At 36.3% G+C, this 14990-nt stretch overlaps 1 protein-coding gene across 2 annotated transcripts; it reads right to left on the reverse strand.

Moving 5' to 3' along the window:
• Positions 1–275: 275 nt before the first annotated feature.
• On the reverse strand, positions 276–14402 carry MYL1 (myosin light chain 1). Of its 2 annotated transcripts, none has more exons than XM_063429949.1 (7): positions 14141–14402; positions 5575–5602; positions 3027–3170; positions 2070–2243; positions 1877–1954; positions 1440–1478; positions 276–764 (listed from the first exon to the last, which is right to left on the reverse strand). In XM_063429949.1, the coding sequence occupies exons 1-6, from the start codon at positions 14255–14257 to the stop codon at positions 1450–1452; spliced, it is 570 nt and encodes a 189-aa protein (XP_063286019.1). In that variant the 5' UTR covers positions 14258–14402; the 3' UTR covers positions 276–764; positions 1440–1449. The 2 variants fall into 2 exon arrangements, with proteins under 2 accessions (XP_063286019.1, XP_063286020.1); XM_063429950.1 differs by lacking the exons at positions 5575–5602; positions 14141–14402 and adding exons at positions 5917–5941; positions 6852–6940.
• Positions 14403–14990: the final 588 nt, after the last annotated feature.

The following is a 14990-nucleotide window of genomic DNA, read 5'->3' on the forward strand; positions in this document are numbered from 1 at the left end:
ACATTTTGGAGTATAGGGAATAACTTTGTATATGATGCACAAAAAGAGCAACTACATTCTGTGATATGCCCATAAAGCCATATTGTCTGTAATTATCTCAGAGAACCAGCATACAGTAGAAATATCCCAGGATCACTTGAAACAGTATCCATTTAATGGCAGACCAACCAGAACCAGAAGAGTTGGGAGGTATGCCATTATGTGCTGTCGAACATGCATGATTGACCTGCATCTTTAAAGCATGATCTCTCTAACAATGAACACATGTTTTGACATTTCTTTCAACAAAACTTTATTGTGTTGACAGTGTGGAATACAGAAATATAATAAATAAACCACTCTCCTGTCAAAAGCACCAGTTGTACATTAGTTTACTGGAGCTTCTAACAGTGAATGATGCAGTGTTCTTTGGAAAACAGGCCCATAACTTCAGGCAAATAAGGAAGAGAGAGACTTTGTAGCCACCAGCTATTCAAAGGATGGTTTTATTGCAATGTTGAGGCTTGTTACAATGCTCCTTGGCAAGTTACACAGATTTTCTTGATAGATTTTTCTTCCGCCAGCTTTGCTGGGGTTACATGTCCTGTAAGATCTTTCTTCAGATAACAGCAGGGTTTGTAGAAGAAAATGCCAAAATCCCGATGGTGTAAAATAAAAAAAAATTGTATTATACAATACAGTCCCGTAAACTTGTTGAAAACCAGTTACTGGTCTCTGTACGGTTTTAATGCCTCCAGGTCTTCTGAGACATACTGCAGATATTGCTAGAGATGGGGGAAAAATAAAAATGAATATTACTACCAGAAAAAAAAAGTTGTACCTAACTAATAAAAAAAATTCTGAATGTTTGATTGAAATTAAATAAATATATTAGAGGAAATAAGATATAAATATCAACTCAAAAAAATATATAGCTTTGCAGCCATTTTATCAAAGATTCCCAGACCCTGACTAGTCAATTGTTGATGTTTTTCCCTCCCATGAGCCTCAGTCAGTAATCAGGATAATGGGAGTGGTATTAGGCTAAGACCTGTAAGTTGTTTAAATCTGATTCTATCCAGACTCTCCAGTATTTAACTGTTTGCATTCTAGAGGGGTACTGTAAATAATTCATGGCATGGCAGGGAACTCACAGGGTTTATAAACTGATTAACTGATTGATTTTTCAGATTTTTTACCTTCCCTTTTTATGTATGAAAATTATAATACAGTCACTAATTCCCCCTCAAATCCTATAGACTGTAAGCTTCTTTGAGCAGGGTCCTCTTCAACCTATTGTTTCTGTAAGTGTTCTTACAATTGTCCTATTTGTAGATAAATTCCCCCTCTCAGAATATTGCAAAGTGCTACAGAATCTGTTGGCGCTATATAAATGGCAATAATAATAATAATAATAATAATAATAATAATAAATCCCGTCATAAAAAAGTAGCTCTTACCTTGGGAGTTCTAAACAGACATGATGTGCTTCACAAAGGCTGTGAAATGAAAGAGAACACTTGAAATCCTGTTTCATAATTGTAGCTTGTTCAGTTAAAAATATCTTATCATATATCTTAAGGAATATTTATTAAAGTATAAGAGAAACATAAGTATGAGGTTCAGAGTAATTAGTGGTGAAATTAGGCTTGGTGCATTAGGTACGAAGGGAATTGGTCTCAAGGAGCATGAACATTCTATTATTATTTATAATGTGTATTTATGTTGACTCAATCAAATTATTTCTTATATTACCAGATGTTCATATACCTCTATTCTCTACAGCTAGTTATTTGAACATTTTAACAGCGGAGACTTTTATTAAAAATTTTGTTTGAGGTTCTCATGGCCATTCTTCCCATCATTAAACTATACAAGCGAGAACTTAAAATGTTACCTTCATAGTTGATGGCGCCATTGGAGTCTTCCTGACCTGCTAGAAGGGCTTCTACTTCCTCCTCCCTCATCTTCTCACCTGTTACACACAAATGTATGTATTCGTGAGATTTTTGTGTTGAGGTATGTTGTTAAATTGTCCATAACAATCATTATTTTGGAAACTATCATTTAGTCAAAAGAGATTTACATACCCAAAGTGGCCAGTACGTGACGAAGCTCAGCTCCCATGACTGTGCCATTTCCTTCCTTGTCAAAGACACGGAGACCTTCAACAAAGTCCTCATAGGTGCCCTGTTCCTTGTTGTTGGCAACGGCCTGGAGCATGGGCAGGAACTGGTCAAACTCGATCTTCTTGGCATTTATCTCTGAGGAGAAAAAGGTAAGTGCTATTCAATCTGGGGAGAGAGCTTCTCATAAACTTTCTGATATATCACAGACACACCCACTCACTGCTACACATACTGTTCCTTACCTCCAATAAGTACTTCACTGTGCTAGTGGATTTTCTGAACATGCCAATGGACACATACCTACACTATTACATCCATCACTTTAATAAGTATTACCTAACCTACTCTATTGATGTGCTTCATGACTGTTGCCCCATCATTGCTATTAGCGGTGGTGTCGGGCTTCTAGCCTTCTCCCTACTCCCTGACTTGTTGGGGATTGCCCACTGAAACCCATGAGGCACCATGAACTGATCAAAACCAGCTGCATCGCCACAGTTTCTTCAAACACACATACTTATCAGTATTTCTTCAGTGCCAATGGAGTTGTTGTTTTTTCCCCCTATGGACCAGCCTTTACTAGTCCATAAGGGCCAGTGAAGTGGTTGGACTAATACTATTGAGTGTCAAACATTAATAGCCTATTCGTGTTTGATACTCAAATGCATTAGTCCAGCCACTCCACATTAGTACTAATGGACTCCTAATACTGGCTTACTATGACTATTGCTGTGGCTTATTTATGTTCAAAGCTACAAGCTAGCATGTGAGCTTAGATATTGTGAAGATGGGCTGGAATGCTAAAACTCAGCAAACTATCCATATTTAATACGGATTGTTATAATGGACTCCACCAAGGGTGTTTTTTTTTAGAGGCATTTTATGATGGCTTTGTTCTTAAGCCTCATCCATACTCACCCTCTGCTGAGGGATTTCCCAAGACTTTCTTGACCTCAGCATTTGTGGGGTTCTGTCCGAGAGCTCTCATGACATCAGCGACTTGGCTGAGGGTGATCTTGCTCTCTCCAGTCCTGTCAAAGAGCAGGAAAGCCTCTTTGAAGTCTGTTGAGAGAAAGAGAGAGAAAATGAATGAGTGATAAACCGGATTTTAATATGCTGCTAAGCCTGCTATTGAACATTTAGTAAAAATGTTCACTTCAGACTAACGATCATTAAATGACAATATTATAGTACATTTTAATTGAATTGTATTTTTATGCTAAAGATAAAAATGGTACGTACATGGTACAAAGAAAATAATGATCTTTAGCATTATTGACTATATACCTGGAGTTTCTAAGGAAACTTTCTCTGTGCATATTGTTACATTCAATGGTATTATTATCCATTTATCTGCACTCCTAATGGATTGCACCAAACAGGTAACCATAAGCTAATTATCAGCATGAGACTCGTGGACTGTACTCATTTAAACTGGGTCTGCTCTAAACTGGGACGGTTCTTTTTGTTTAATTCACTGCATTAAACTATGCCAGTTAATATGGTGATAGTTTATAGGGGGAGATTTAGTGGTTTATTTATTAGACACCCGATTGTAGCTAACTTAAAAACAAATAGCAAAATTTAAGCTAAAAATCAGTGGTGCATGGTGCAGGGCTGCAGTGACCTTAATGAGTTTATATTACATTAATATAACAAACATTTTAAATGTATAAGGGGAATATACAAACTAAAAATGGGAAAATCACTTCTAGCAGTGAAGGAGGGATTTTGTGTGTGTTCAGCTCATTTTAAAAATGGATACTTGAAACGAGGTTATTTTGAGCAGCAGAGAGGTTTCTAAATCAGGCCAGAGATGGTTTTACAAGCAGACAGTAAAAAGGTACTAATGATAGACAGGAGTCAGAGCTGTAACAGGATATACCAAGCCTCATTGCGTATGTGAGATAACCCTTTTATTGCCAGAAAGCGTGGTAATTAGCATGTTTCACATCGCACCTGTCACTATAGAACTCTTACAGTGTCAGCATGAGCCTTCACAAGTACAAAATGATAAGCGAATTGCTGCACCTGGCAGCTTTATACTCAAACAGATCTAATATTACTGAAACGCAATGCCATTTAGCATTGTTGCTCTGCACTGACTGGGAGGCCTATGAACACATGGAAATAGAGATACCTTTAAATTAAATTTGGTTCTCCACAACACAAGTTTCCGTTATGTTTTTAGAACTATAGAGTTGGCTACCAGGTAGAGAACATGGGTATTTAACTTTTCACATGCAAACATTTCCCATCATTCTTAGAAAGCCCAAAATATGCCCTCATTTATTGGTTACCCATAGATAAGGTATATAAAACTCTGGCCCCCATATATTGCTGAACTTCGATAATTATCTTGCCATCTACTCCATGCAGAGAATTCTGGGAGTTGTAGGCCATCAGCATCTGTGGAGCCAGAGTTTGAGATTCCTGATCTAGATAAAGTCATGGCCCATGTTTTAGGACTAACTAACTATCATCGTTTCTCAGGAAACAAGGTTTTAAAAAAAAAAAGAAATACATACAATAAAATAAAAAAAAGACCTGTATGGTAACTGATTTTAACCATAACAAGTTTAAAACACCAGTTCTCTTAATGTAGCATAATGTCTACAAAGGTACCACCTATGGACACATCCGAACTTCTACAGTGATTTATCAGATGATTTTGTTTTGGAACTTTAGGATAAGAGTGGTTTTAATTTAAAAGAGGTACTTGTTCACTAAACAGTGGGCTGAGGTGAGCCGATAACAGAATTGCAAAATTAAGGCCCAAATAGTAGTTCTCAGAATCACTAAGCATGGAATTTTATCCAACAAGTCATCACAACACTGTTTAGTAAATAAAGACCAAAAATGGGTTATCACTAAAGTTAAAATTCCTATGACACTATAACATTTTCTGAAATATTAATCTCAAAATCTCTTTTTACAAGACCCCTTTTAGTCTTCAGTAGCCTTCCCCCTACCCCTCTCCCCCCCACCTTTTGTAAATTACAATAATGTGTTCCTTTTAACTCCCATAAGGTAGAGGGAAAAAGCCCAAATAATACCAGTTTTCAATATTTATATATATATATATATTACAATGTTATCTTGCTATTTTAAAAAAGCCTATATATCATTTCCACTTGCTTGCATAATTCTGCCTGTGGAAGTGTTACGTCTGAGGTGAATTCTATTCTGTAAAATGATTATCATGATTTGATTTACCAACTATTTTTCCAAAGGAAACTGCTAGTGGTATTTTTTAAAATAGTATAATCGCCAGAATCAACTCCTCATAAGTAACACAGATTATCAGAATTAGAGGATTTTCTCTATTTTAATGCATTTTCCTGCTTAAAATGTTACCAATCTGAGGCAAAATCCCAATATGAACTCAACAGGCCGATCACTGCACATTTTAAAGTACAAAAAACCTTGAACGACGTGTTCCTCCTGACTTAAGTTTAAAACTTACCATCCTGTTGATCTTTAGAAAACTCGATCTGTTAAAAATACAATCAGCCACAAAAAATACTATTATCATTTAGGTCCTGTTTGATTTTCACACTCAAAACTTTCTGGAGCTCAGAATGAAAACCCATGCAATGATGAGTGACAAGCTCACAGGAAGCTGAAAGCCAAACAAGGCTGTCGAGGAAGAAAATGCCAGATAGCTCCATTCCTATCAATTAATTCTGAATTTTTGTTGAGGTTAAGAAAACTGTCCTGATGGACATAAACCCACAAGTCTTAAAAAGGCAATAAGGCATTGGTACTTCACTCCCAGCTGAGCCAGGCTCACAAGTAATTCACTTACCAGCCACCTCATCAGCAGAGAAAGACTGCAAAAAGGAAAGAGAGAGAGGAACTAGCATGGTTGCAAATGCATTGACAGACAGAACATCACTTAAACATGGGAATAGTTAAACTATATGTCTAGCTATTAGAAAATGGCATCTACCCTACTTTGAGCCTTCTCTATTACTAATTCAAGACTAAATAGATTGTAGAATTATTTTGCAAAAACTCAGGAATCTAATCACAATCCACTGAGTTCTGGTGACCTGACAGCCAATTTGCTAAAGGAATTTTGAATTCAGCAGATTTGACCAACTAACCTCAATGGTGTCAGTTGGCAGTCAACAACTGACCAAAGTTTCTCATGAACAGTTATAGAAACAGCTATACAAACATTTAAGTCTTATTTTTAGCCCCCTATCTGTGCAATACTCAGAAACCATATGGTCAATATAAAGACATCTTATTATGAAATTCATTGCTTATTCAATAAACTAAAAGATGATTATCATTAAACTGATTACATTAATACATTGCATTATAATACAAAACTGGGTTCTTTCTAAATTACTTCTGATCTGAGGGACAAGCAAAAAATAAAAATAAATTAAGTGCTCTAAAATCCTATCATTTCCAGCAGCTATAGGTGTCAATCTTTTTATTATCTCACCTAAATGTACATTTGACATACCCAATGTTCAAAAGAACACAATGTACATAATTTAACTACTGCCAATAATTATACTTTTTAATTCAAATGTTCCTTCCATAGAAAACATACTAGTTATGATCTAGGAGTGCTGTATCACTAATTTTGGGGTCTGTTGATTACAAATTCTCTCCCATGGTAAAGTAGCCAAATGCTTGCCCTGTACCCTATTAACTGCATTTAAATGGGAGCTACTGCATAAGTCAAGAAGGGGTCTCACAAAAGTAAAATGTTATTACACCCACCATGTTGAAGTTGAAATGTGGAGATGTGCAGAGAGCAGAGGACTTGTCCTGGGATGACTAGAGCTTGTGGTCCTCCTGCTCTGGCCTGCTCCTCTTATTTAACCAAGGGGCAGGGGCATGACTGTCCAGATCAGATGTCAGGGGGGAGGTAATCCCTCCCCCTGGCGAGTTTTTGGCTTTCTTAGGGCAAAGGGATCTCTTTCCAGTGCCACAAATTTGGAGAGCTATTTTTAGCAGGATGTGAGTTTGACACGCTTTAATGAGTTTTACAGTTGTCAGCAGTTTTTACCCCTTGAAGGAAGACTCTAGCAATAGCTGGGGCTGCCAAATTTAGGACCTTCATTTTGGGGGGTCTATTCAACCCCCCTCTCCCTTCTTTACAGCACGTTACAGAAAGCTAAAAATAAAGGCCCTCTCTGGGTTTTATTATAGATTACACTTTATTTCTGCTTTACTTAATAAACATAAAAATGACTAATATTTTGGCTCAATTGTCAGTACTATGACATCTTGTGCTTACTGACTGGACTATATGTCCTGTTATCCTTATTATTTTTAAATTAACCTTTTCATAATGGCATTTTATATTTCAGATATTTTAGATTAAACAAAAAGATGGTGCTATTTAGAAATTGCTGTAATGTTACTACACACTAATTTCCTTTATATTGTTACACAGTTTTGCCAATGCTTATACAACAGGGATTATGAATGGAAAGCAATTCAGGATAAATGTGCTAAACATGGGAGCAATCCGAAAAAAGGGAGCTCTTTACTAAATGGTGAGATGATAATGTACTGATGGAGTCTAGACCAAAATAGCTCAACTGGACAAATATGCACTCAGCTACTTTAGAGACTATTTTCAAGCCTGATTTTCTCTCCTATATGTTGTATGGCAATAGTCAACTAAATTTAGGTAAATGGTTAAAGAATAAACCCCAGATGAATGCTCCTTCTGATTCCATTTCTAGAACGTTGCCTCAGAATTGCCCCTTTAAGTATTGCGGTGAGTTGGTGAGTTGAAGTGATTGGCAACAAAATATAGACTAGAATATGGAGATTGGAGTGTCCCTTAATTCATCTATGTAGTTGTTTTGGGGTTTTTGAAAAAACAAAACCAAACATTCAACTTGAGTATTTATTTCCCTTTGGCTATTGTGGCCTAAAAAATATCATATTTTCTTTGAATTCCAAACAATTCACATTATAGTGAATAACCCTGTCTGTCAACCATATAGGTTAGATTAGCGAGAATGTTTTCCCTAATATTTGACGTAATGCGTAAAAATAATGGCATTTCTGTTTTTCAAAATTTACTTTATTTAAAAGCAGAAATTTAAAAAAAAAATCGGGAAATGTAGCATGTTTTGGGACGAGAAGAGAGAATACTGACATTCTCAATTTCTAAATAACTTGACAGCTAAAAATAAAAAACTCCAGTGATATTTTGGCATAACATTTAAAATCTATAATCTTGTTTGAGCAGGGCCTTTTTAACCTCTTCAAATATCCCATTTATAGAATTGTAAAGCGCTCTGTAATATGTTGGCATTATGTAAATGCTAATAATACAAACAATACTAATAATATTTAAGTTGTTTCAGTATTATAACATTTCCCTGACTATTTGCTGAGTGCTTAGTGACACCTACAGGCCTTTGTGAGTAATGCACTATAACAATTTGTAGGGTTTACTCAGTACAGAGAAAGCCTATTAGAAAGTGTATTTTAATCTTTCCTTTTTGTTTTATTCCAAATTGAAGTTGCATAATGAACTTTAGAATTTGGAATACACTTCCATATATGCCTTTTGCTTAAAACAGCATCATGGGAAATGTAGTCTTACAATAACTTGAGTAAGAATATTATCTACATCTGAGCTATGGTATGTGTGTTTAGACATTACAAGTCATTGATCAGAGAGATTCTAATATTGGAAGCAGAAGGATTCCTGGTAATTCATGAGAGCATTACAAATTGTAGTCCACAATAGCTGAAAACATGGTTGACTGAGAATTTTGTAATTTTTTTTTATACCTAAAATATTGAAATTCATTTTTAATTCAATATGAATTCCTTCCATTCTACACTTTGGTGAATATGTCTGCCAGATTTAATGACTCAATTTTTTTTTTTGCTCTGACTATCCTTCTATAGCAGGCATAGGCAACCTTCTCCAGATGTTTTGGACTACACCTCCCATGATGCTTTGCAGCCTTATGGGTGTAAGAGCATTATGGGGGATGTAGTCCACAACATCTGCCTACCCCTGTTCTATAGTATTCAATTCAGTTACTACTACAATGTAAAGTGGGTGAATACGTTAATCCCAGTACAGACTTGCATAATGTTTGGTTTAGGCCTTTCTTAACCCTTTCACAATGTGCAGATTATGTATAAGAGCAAAGATATCCTAGGACAAAGTTCCAGACATTATTAAAACCTCAGGAAGGTTCCAGGTGGTCGCTTTATTTTTTAATTTGCCCCAGATACCTAACCCCAGGTTGTAGGTAGGAGCTCCTAACTAGTTAAATAATTGGAGGAGAGAGGGTTCTTCTTCAATATTTAACCCCTTAAGGATCAAACTTCTGGAATAAAAGGGAATCATCACAGGTCACACATGTCATGTGTCCTTAAGGGGTTAAAAAACATAACTAGTGTGAATAATGGTCATAATCAAGAGTAGTCTAAACTCCCATCATTCTAAGTCTACCAGAGGTGAGTGACCAATTGCAGGTGAGAATTCTGATGTTTGTGCTGTATATAGTGCCACACCTAGAACAACCCACTTAATCCTATACTGCTGCTATCTCCTCTGTGAATGCTCTGATATGTAGCATCATTCTGCAAATAATAGAGCCTGTGAATTGGAGATACACATGTCATAGTTCTGTCTGTCAATGCATTGTCCATTGAAAGTAGATACTTCCCTTGATCCCAAGATTGCAGTATTCCATCCGCCAATGAATGCCTGGCAAGTAAAAATATTAGCAACATAAAGGCAGATTGCATGCTGATCACAAGGGGGTAATCACACAACTCCAAATTGATGTAAATCGATATCCAAGTTGAATAATTTAGACAAAATAATTCATCTGGAAAAATTATGTGACTCAGCCATAGTTACAATCTGGCTATTTGAGTTTAAAGTTTACGATTCAGATTCAATTTGTTACATTTCAGAGTTGAATGAATTACCCTGATGGTCACATGTAGACAGGTACAAAGCATGCTTACACATAACCACGCCAAAAAACATCTTGACTGATTATATAGTGTGTACCTTATGAGTATGTGTGTGTTTGTACATATATATCTCATTTTTGGAAGCTAGGGTTTTGTTCACAAAGTGTTGCACAGCCCTCTGGCACTCAGAAGTGTAAGTGCTTATACAAATGTATCCCTTTGCCAGTGAGGACAATTAGCAAGGATGTACCTCGATCCAGGCATAGTGTCACATACATTGTAAGCCCAGGCCAAGCCTTTTATATCTCTTGGAATTTGGCACTGCGGGCACAATACATGCAGTTTCAAGAATCACAATATAAACATTATCTTAGTTCTGTTATGCAATAGAACTGGCACTTGTACCATTCCTTATTGCCATGTCTGTGTCGGATCCAGAGATCTATTTGAGGGACACAGATTGCAGAACCGTCTTATACTAGGGGACAGGGATCTGATTGGGCTGCTACTCAGTGGAAAAAAAGATGAAAAATAGTGGTTTCCTGACACATTCTGACCTATATTAGGTTGAGGAATGTATTTTGGAAGGGCTGAACAGTTGGTTTCATTGGGGGTGTTCATTAACATGAATTCTTGGGAATTCAATGTGAATTTCAAATTTAAAGTCCAATTTGGCTATTATGGTCTAATATTTGAAATTCCCTTTAAATTTCAAACAATTTACACTTTAGTAAATAACATTGTAGGTAGTAGCGGGCCTTAAACAAATATACTTAGGTGCTATTTCCAACGCATGTATTTATGAAAACACAATGGGGTTTATTAGTGAATCACAAATTTGTAGTGAATTAAAAAACAAATTGCAACATTTAGGGCAAATGAGCTGATTAGGAAAAATTATCTAACTCACAGTTTGATCACTTTGCAATTTGGCTTCACGTTTAATAACAATGCTATATTTAATGAGTAAACACCAATATTCACATTTCCTTTTTCCTTTTTATAATTACACAAGTAGCACTGGAAAACGTTTGCCACTCCATTATTTCCCAACTAAGTTGCGTATATAAGCTGCCATATCCGCCATGTTTTCCTGGATTCACGTAATTTCACAATGTTGAAAAATACTGTACATAAAAATACTGCCCCATAGTATGTAGAATTCACATGCTGCAAGATTCCTGATTGGTTTATTACAACCTGCAGCATTTAACTTCTACATGCTACGGGGCAGCACTTTCCCTATGTTGCCCAGTAATCTGTCTAAGTAATATGAGTCCTGGGAAACATGGCAGTTATGACATCCTTATATTAACTACATGTGATGATATAATGCTCTAAGGGGCTTAGTTTGTCTTTGTGTTGACCACTGGTCCTTTTTGTATTGCTTATTGTTGCACCTGGTGGATGTCTTAAATTCCTGGCGTAAATGGGCCTGCTGACAATTTTGAAGAGCACTGGTATACAGATCATCCTATAGACTGTAAGCTCAATTGAGCAGGGTCCTCTTCAACCTATTGTTCCTGTAAGTTTATTTGTAATTGTCCTATTTATAGTTAAATCCCCCCTCTCATAATATTGTAAAGCGCTATGGAATCTGTTGGCGCTATATAAATGGCAATAATAATAATAATAATAATAATAATGTAACAAGGTTATTCACAAAAGTGAGAACTTAAGTTGAATTCAACATGAATTTAAAATGTAAGTACTAAATAGTAGAACTGGAAAAATTGTCTAAATCAGCTTTGCATTAATTTTGGCTATTCTGGCCTTAAATTTGAAATTCACTTTGAATTCTCATACTAATATAGTGAATAGCCATGTAAGATTAGCTTGTCCAATAGAATAGTTACTGCAGGAAAGAACCAGTAGGTGGCGCTCTCTGCATGTACCTGCAAATTGTGATCCTCTTTCAAATTTGAACTCTGCTTGTGTGTGTGTGTGTGTGTGTGTGTCATTATATTATTCTTTAGGTTTATTTCAGGTAAATAAATACGTAGCATAAATTTATAAAACTTGGAGCCCCTACCTTGCATTTATTAATTTTTGTGTGTTTTTTACTACCAGTAGGATTATTTACTGGACGTGAGTCTGAAGACATAATTATTATAAATTAATTAGGAACAAAAAACAGAATTGAGGGGAAAAAAAATCATCTTGGCTATTTACAATAGTGACTACAAATCACGTTTTTGTGAACAGACACCTGGACTAAAACAGCCAGTCAGATGGTCTTTCCAATAAACAGTTAAGAAGACTTGCACGATCCAAGCTTAATAGCTAAGATTGCGGGAAAGACCGGCCCGTGTGAAGTGTAAACAGAATTAATGTCACGGTGTATCTGTGTAAGCATTCTGATGTGTGCTGATTGTAATTGTATGAGACCCTAGCTGATTGAAACATTGCATTTCAAACAATCTTTAACCCCTTAAGGACCAAACTTCTGGAATAAAAGGGAATCATGACATGTCACACACGTCATGTGTTCTTAAGGGGTTAATGAACACATTTTATGCCAATCAAAATAATAAAAGAACACATTAGTGACACAAAACCAGAAAAAGCCTGCTCCATGTAAATGAATAAAATAAAAATAAAATCATGCCAAGCTTCCTACATTATTTAACTGATCACAGATACAATGCTGATTTTTATTTTCTCATCTTTAGACTTTAGAAAGAGATACTTTAACGTTTCTTACAGTCTCTATATAAAGAGTTAAAGCACTGAATGGTTTTATATTAAATATCAATTAGTGTAACTGATATGAACAGAAAGCAGGTACCAGGTAACTGTAACAACCAATCAAAACATGTAAAACTAAATCAATCATCTCAGAAATGTAACTATTTGCATGACTAGAATTTAAATAGGCCCTTCACAACTCTTTTAACCCTTCTACCCTGCTGTCTGATGGGTAAAAGGGTTAAAAGACTTAAAGGGTTAACTCCAATATAAGTTGGGGATCAAGGCAGATATTTATGTAGAAGACACAAGAAGGTTTGTTCACTAGGAGAAAAGGAGATGAATTCACAAATGGCTTATGACATTTTAAGCATTTTTTGTCCAAGTCAGTTGTCAATTCATCACAGATCATTGTTTAGTGAATCCACCCCAATCCTCAACTGTCCAGTGAGACCAAATTAGACTAGGCTGCAATCTACTTCAGAACAGTCTCCATTCTATTCTAAGCCAAGGCAGGCATCTGAAGATGTCCAGCAAGAGAGAAGCCAACCCCTCAAAATTCCATTTTAGGACATCCCCTCTACTAGTAATGAGGGGCCCATGTTTACAGACCAATCAGAAGGCCAGGGGCGTGGCAGTTTGGGAGATACTCTGTCTGACTGACTAGCCACCTGTCAGTAGAACTCTGCATTGAGTTGTACTGATCACACCATCACAACTATAAGGAGCAAAGCTTCACTTAACACACAACCTCAAACTGTATTAGTTCACAAAACAAACCCCACAAAACTCTTGCAAAAGAAAAAGACATGTAGTCACTGGAAAGCAAAGGGATCTAAATGTGTATTGAAAATAAAAAAAAATGAATGTTGCAAAGATCAACTAGTAAGGGAAGGTTGTTTTAGAAAAGTTTGACATTTCCCAGCACATAAAGTGTAGTTTGAATTTGTTACTTTGTTGCAAAATCAAGTTTCCATTTTAAAAATGCCAAATAGTCTGAGATAAAAGTAGACCTTCTAGAGCTCAGATTAGGGAAATGTATTCAGAGTAGATTGTGGGCAATATATTAATAAATTGAATACAAGATAAAAGAATCATAGCTTTGTAATAAATGGCATATTCAGCATTGACAAGGGATGCTTAAAATGGTAAAAAAAAAATCCAAGCAAAAAAGCATTGATTTCTAAATATTTATTTTAAATTCATATTAATTCCAGTGCTGAAAATATTGTAGAGAGGCAGATTTCAGTTTCAATAATATTCTGATCTGGTTTTGAGGGGCATTAATTAAATTATCAGATATTAAACAATCTCATGATGGCATGAAAACCTTGATGTCCCCTGTCCCCTTTCCATTTATCCCTGGTTTTCCAGTGACCATACAAAGTCAATCCCATTGCAATCCCTATTACCTTGACGCTGGATAAATCAAATACTGGTTCTTTGGGTTTTACTGGTTCTGGGGCAGGTGCTGGGGCAGGAGCTGCAGCTTTGGGTTCAGCTTTCTTCACATCCTTCTTGGGTGCCATTGTTCTGGTAGATTGAGTTTAATAGAAGGATCCAAAAAGAAACAAGCCCTTTTTCAAGTTTTGAGGGAGGAGGTAAGATCGGTATGATCTTCAGCCCAGAGCTTAGAAGTGTGGGACCCAATGTGTTTTTCAAGATTAGGGCATATTTATATTTCACTTCCTACCTAACACAATCTCCACGCATGCTGTTGGATTGGACAGTTCCCCAGGCAAGGAGGATGTCATAAGCCAACTAAGACTATAAATGGAATATAAGGGGGGTTAGAGCTACATCAAGCCATAAGACTTTTTTTTTTTTTTTTAACCTCCCAGGATTTTTGGGATAAGTGTAAAGGACAAACACAAGGGATAAAAAGACATGCAGTGCTCCCGTTGACACTTTGTTAAGCCAGAAACATTGTGAACTCTTTTTTTTTTTTTTTCCTTTCTGGAATTTTGGTATTTTCCAAGTCCATAAATCAATGCCCCCCCCCACCCCTTTCCTCCTCCCCAACACACATTACAAGAACTCTTAATGGATGATTTTGGAACAAAAATGTGTTGTTGGATTACACACAGTATTTTTTAATGGTGTTCCCCATGTACTCACAACCCCCCATATTTCACATAGCCTTCTTTATATCTCCCTCCCCCTATCTCTTCCTCTTATTGGAAGAAATTTGTTGATCCAGCAGAGAGTTTAAAAATAAAGGCAGTCGTATATGGCAAGTCGTCCTTGTCACCTGCTCTCCTT

This window comes from Pelobates fuscus, chromosome 8, assembly GCF_036172605.1.
Source record: "Pelobates fuscus isolate aPelFus1 chromosome 8, aPelFus1.pri, whole genome shotgun sequence".
Taxonomy (NCBI): domain Eukaryota; kingdom Metazoa; phylum Chordata; class Amphibia; order Anura; family Pelobatidae; genus Pelobates; species Pelobates fuscus.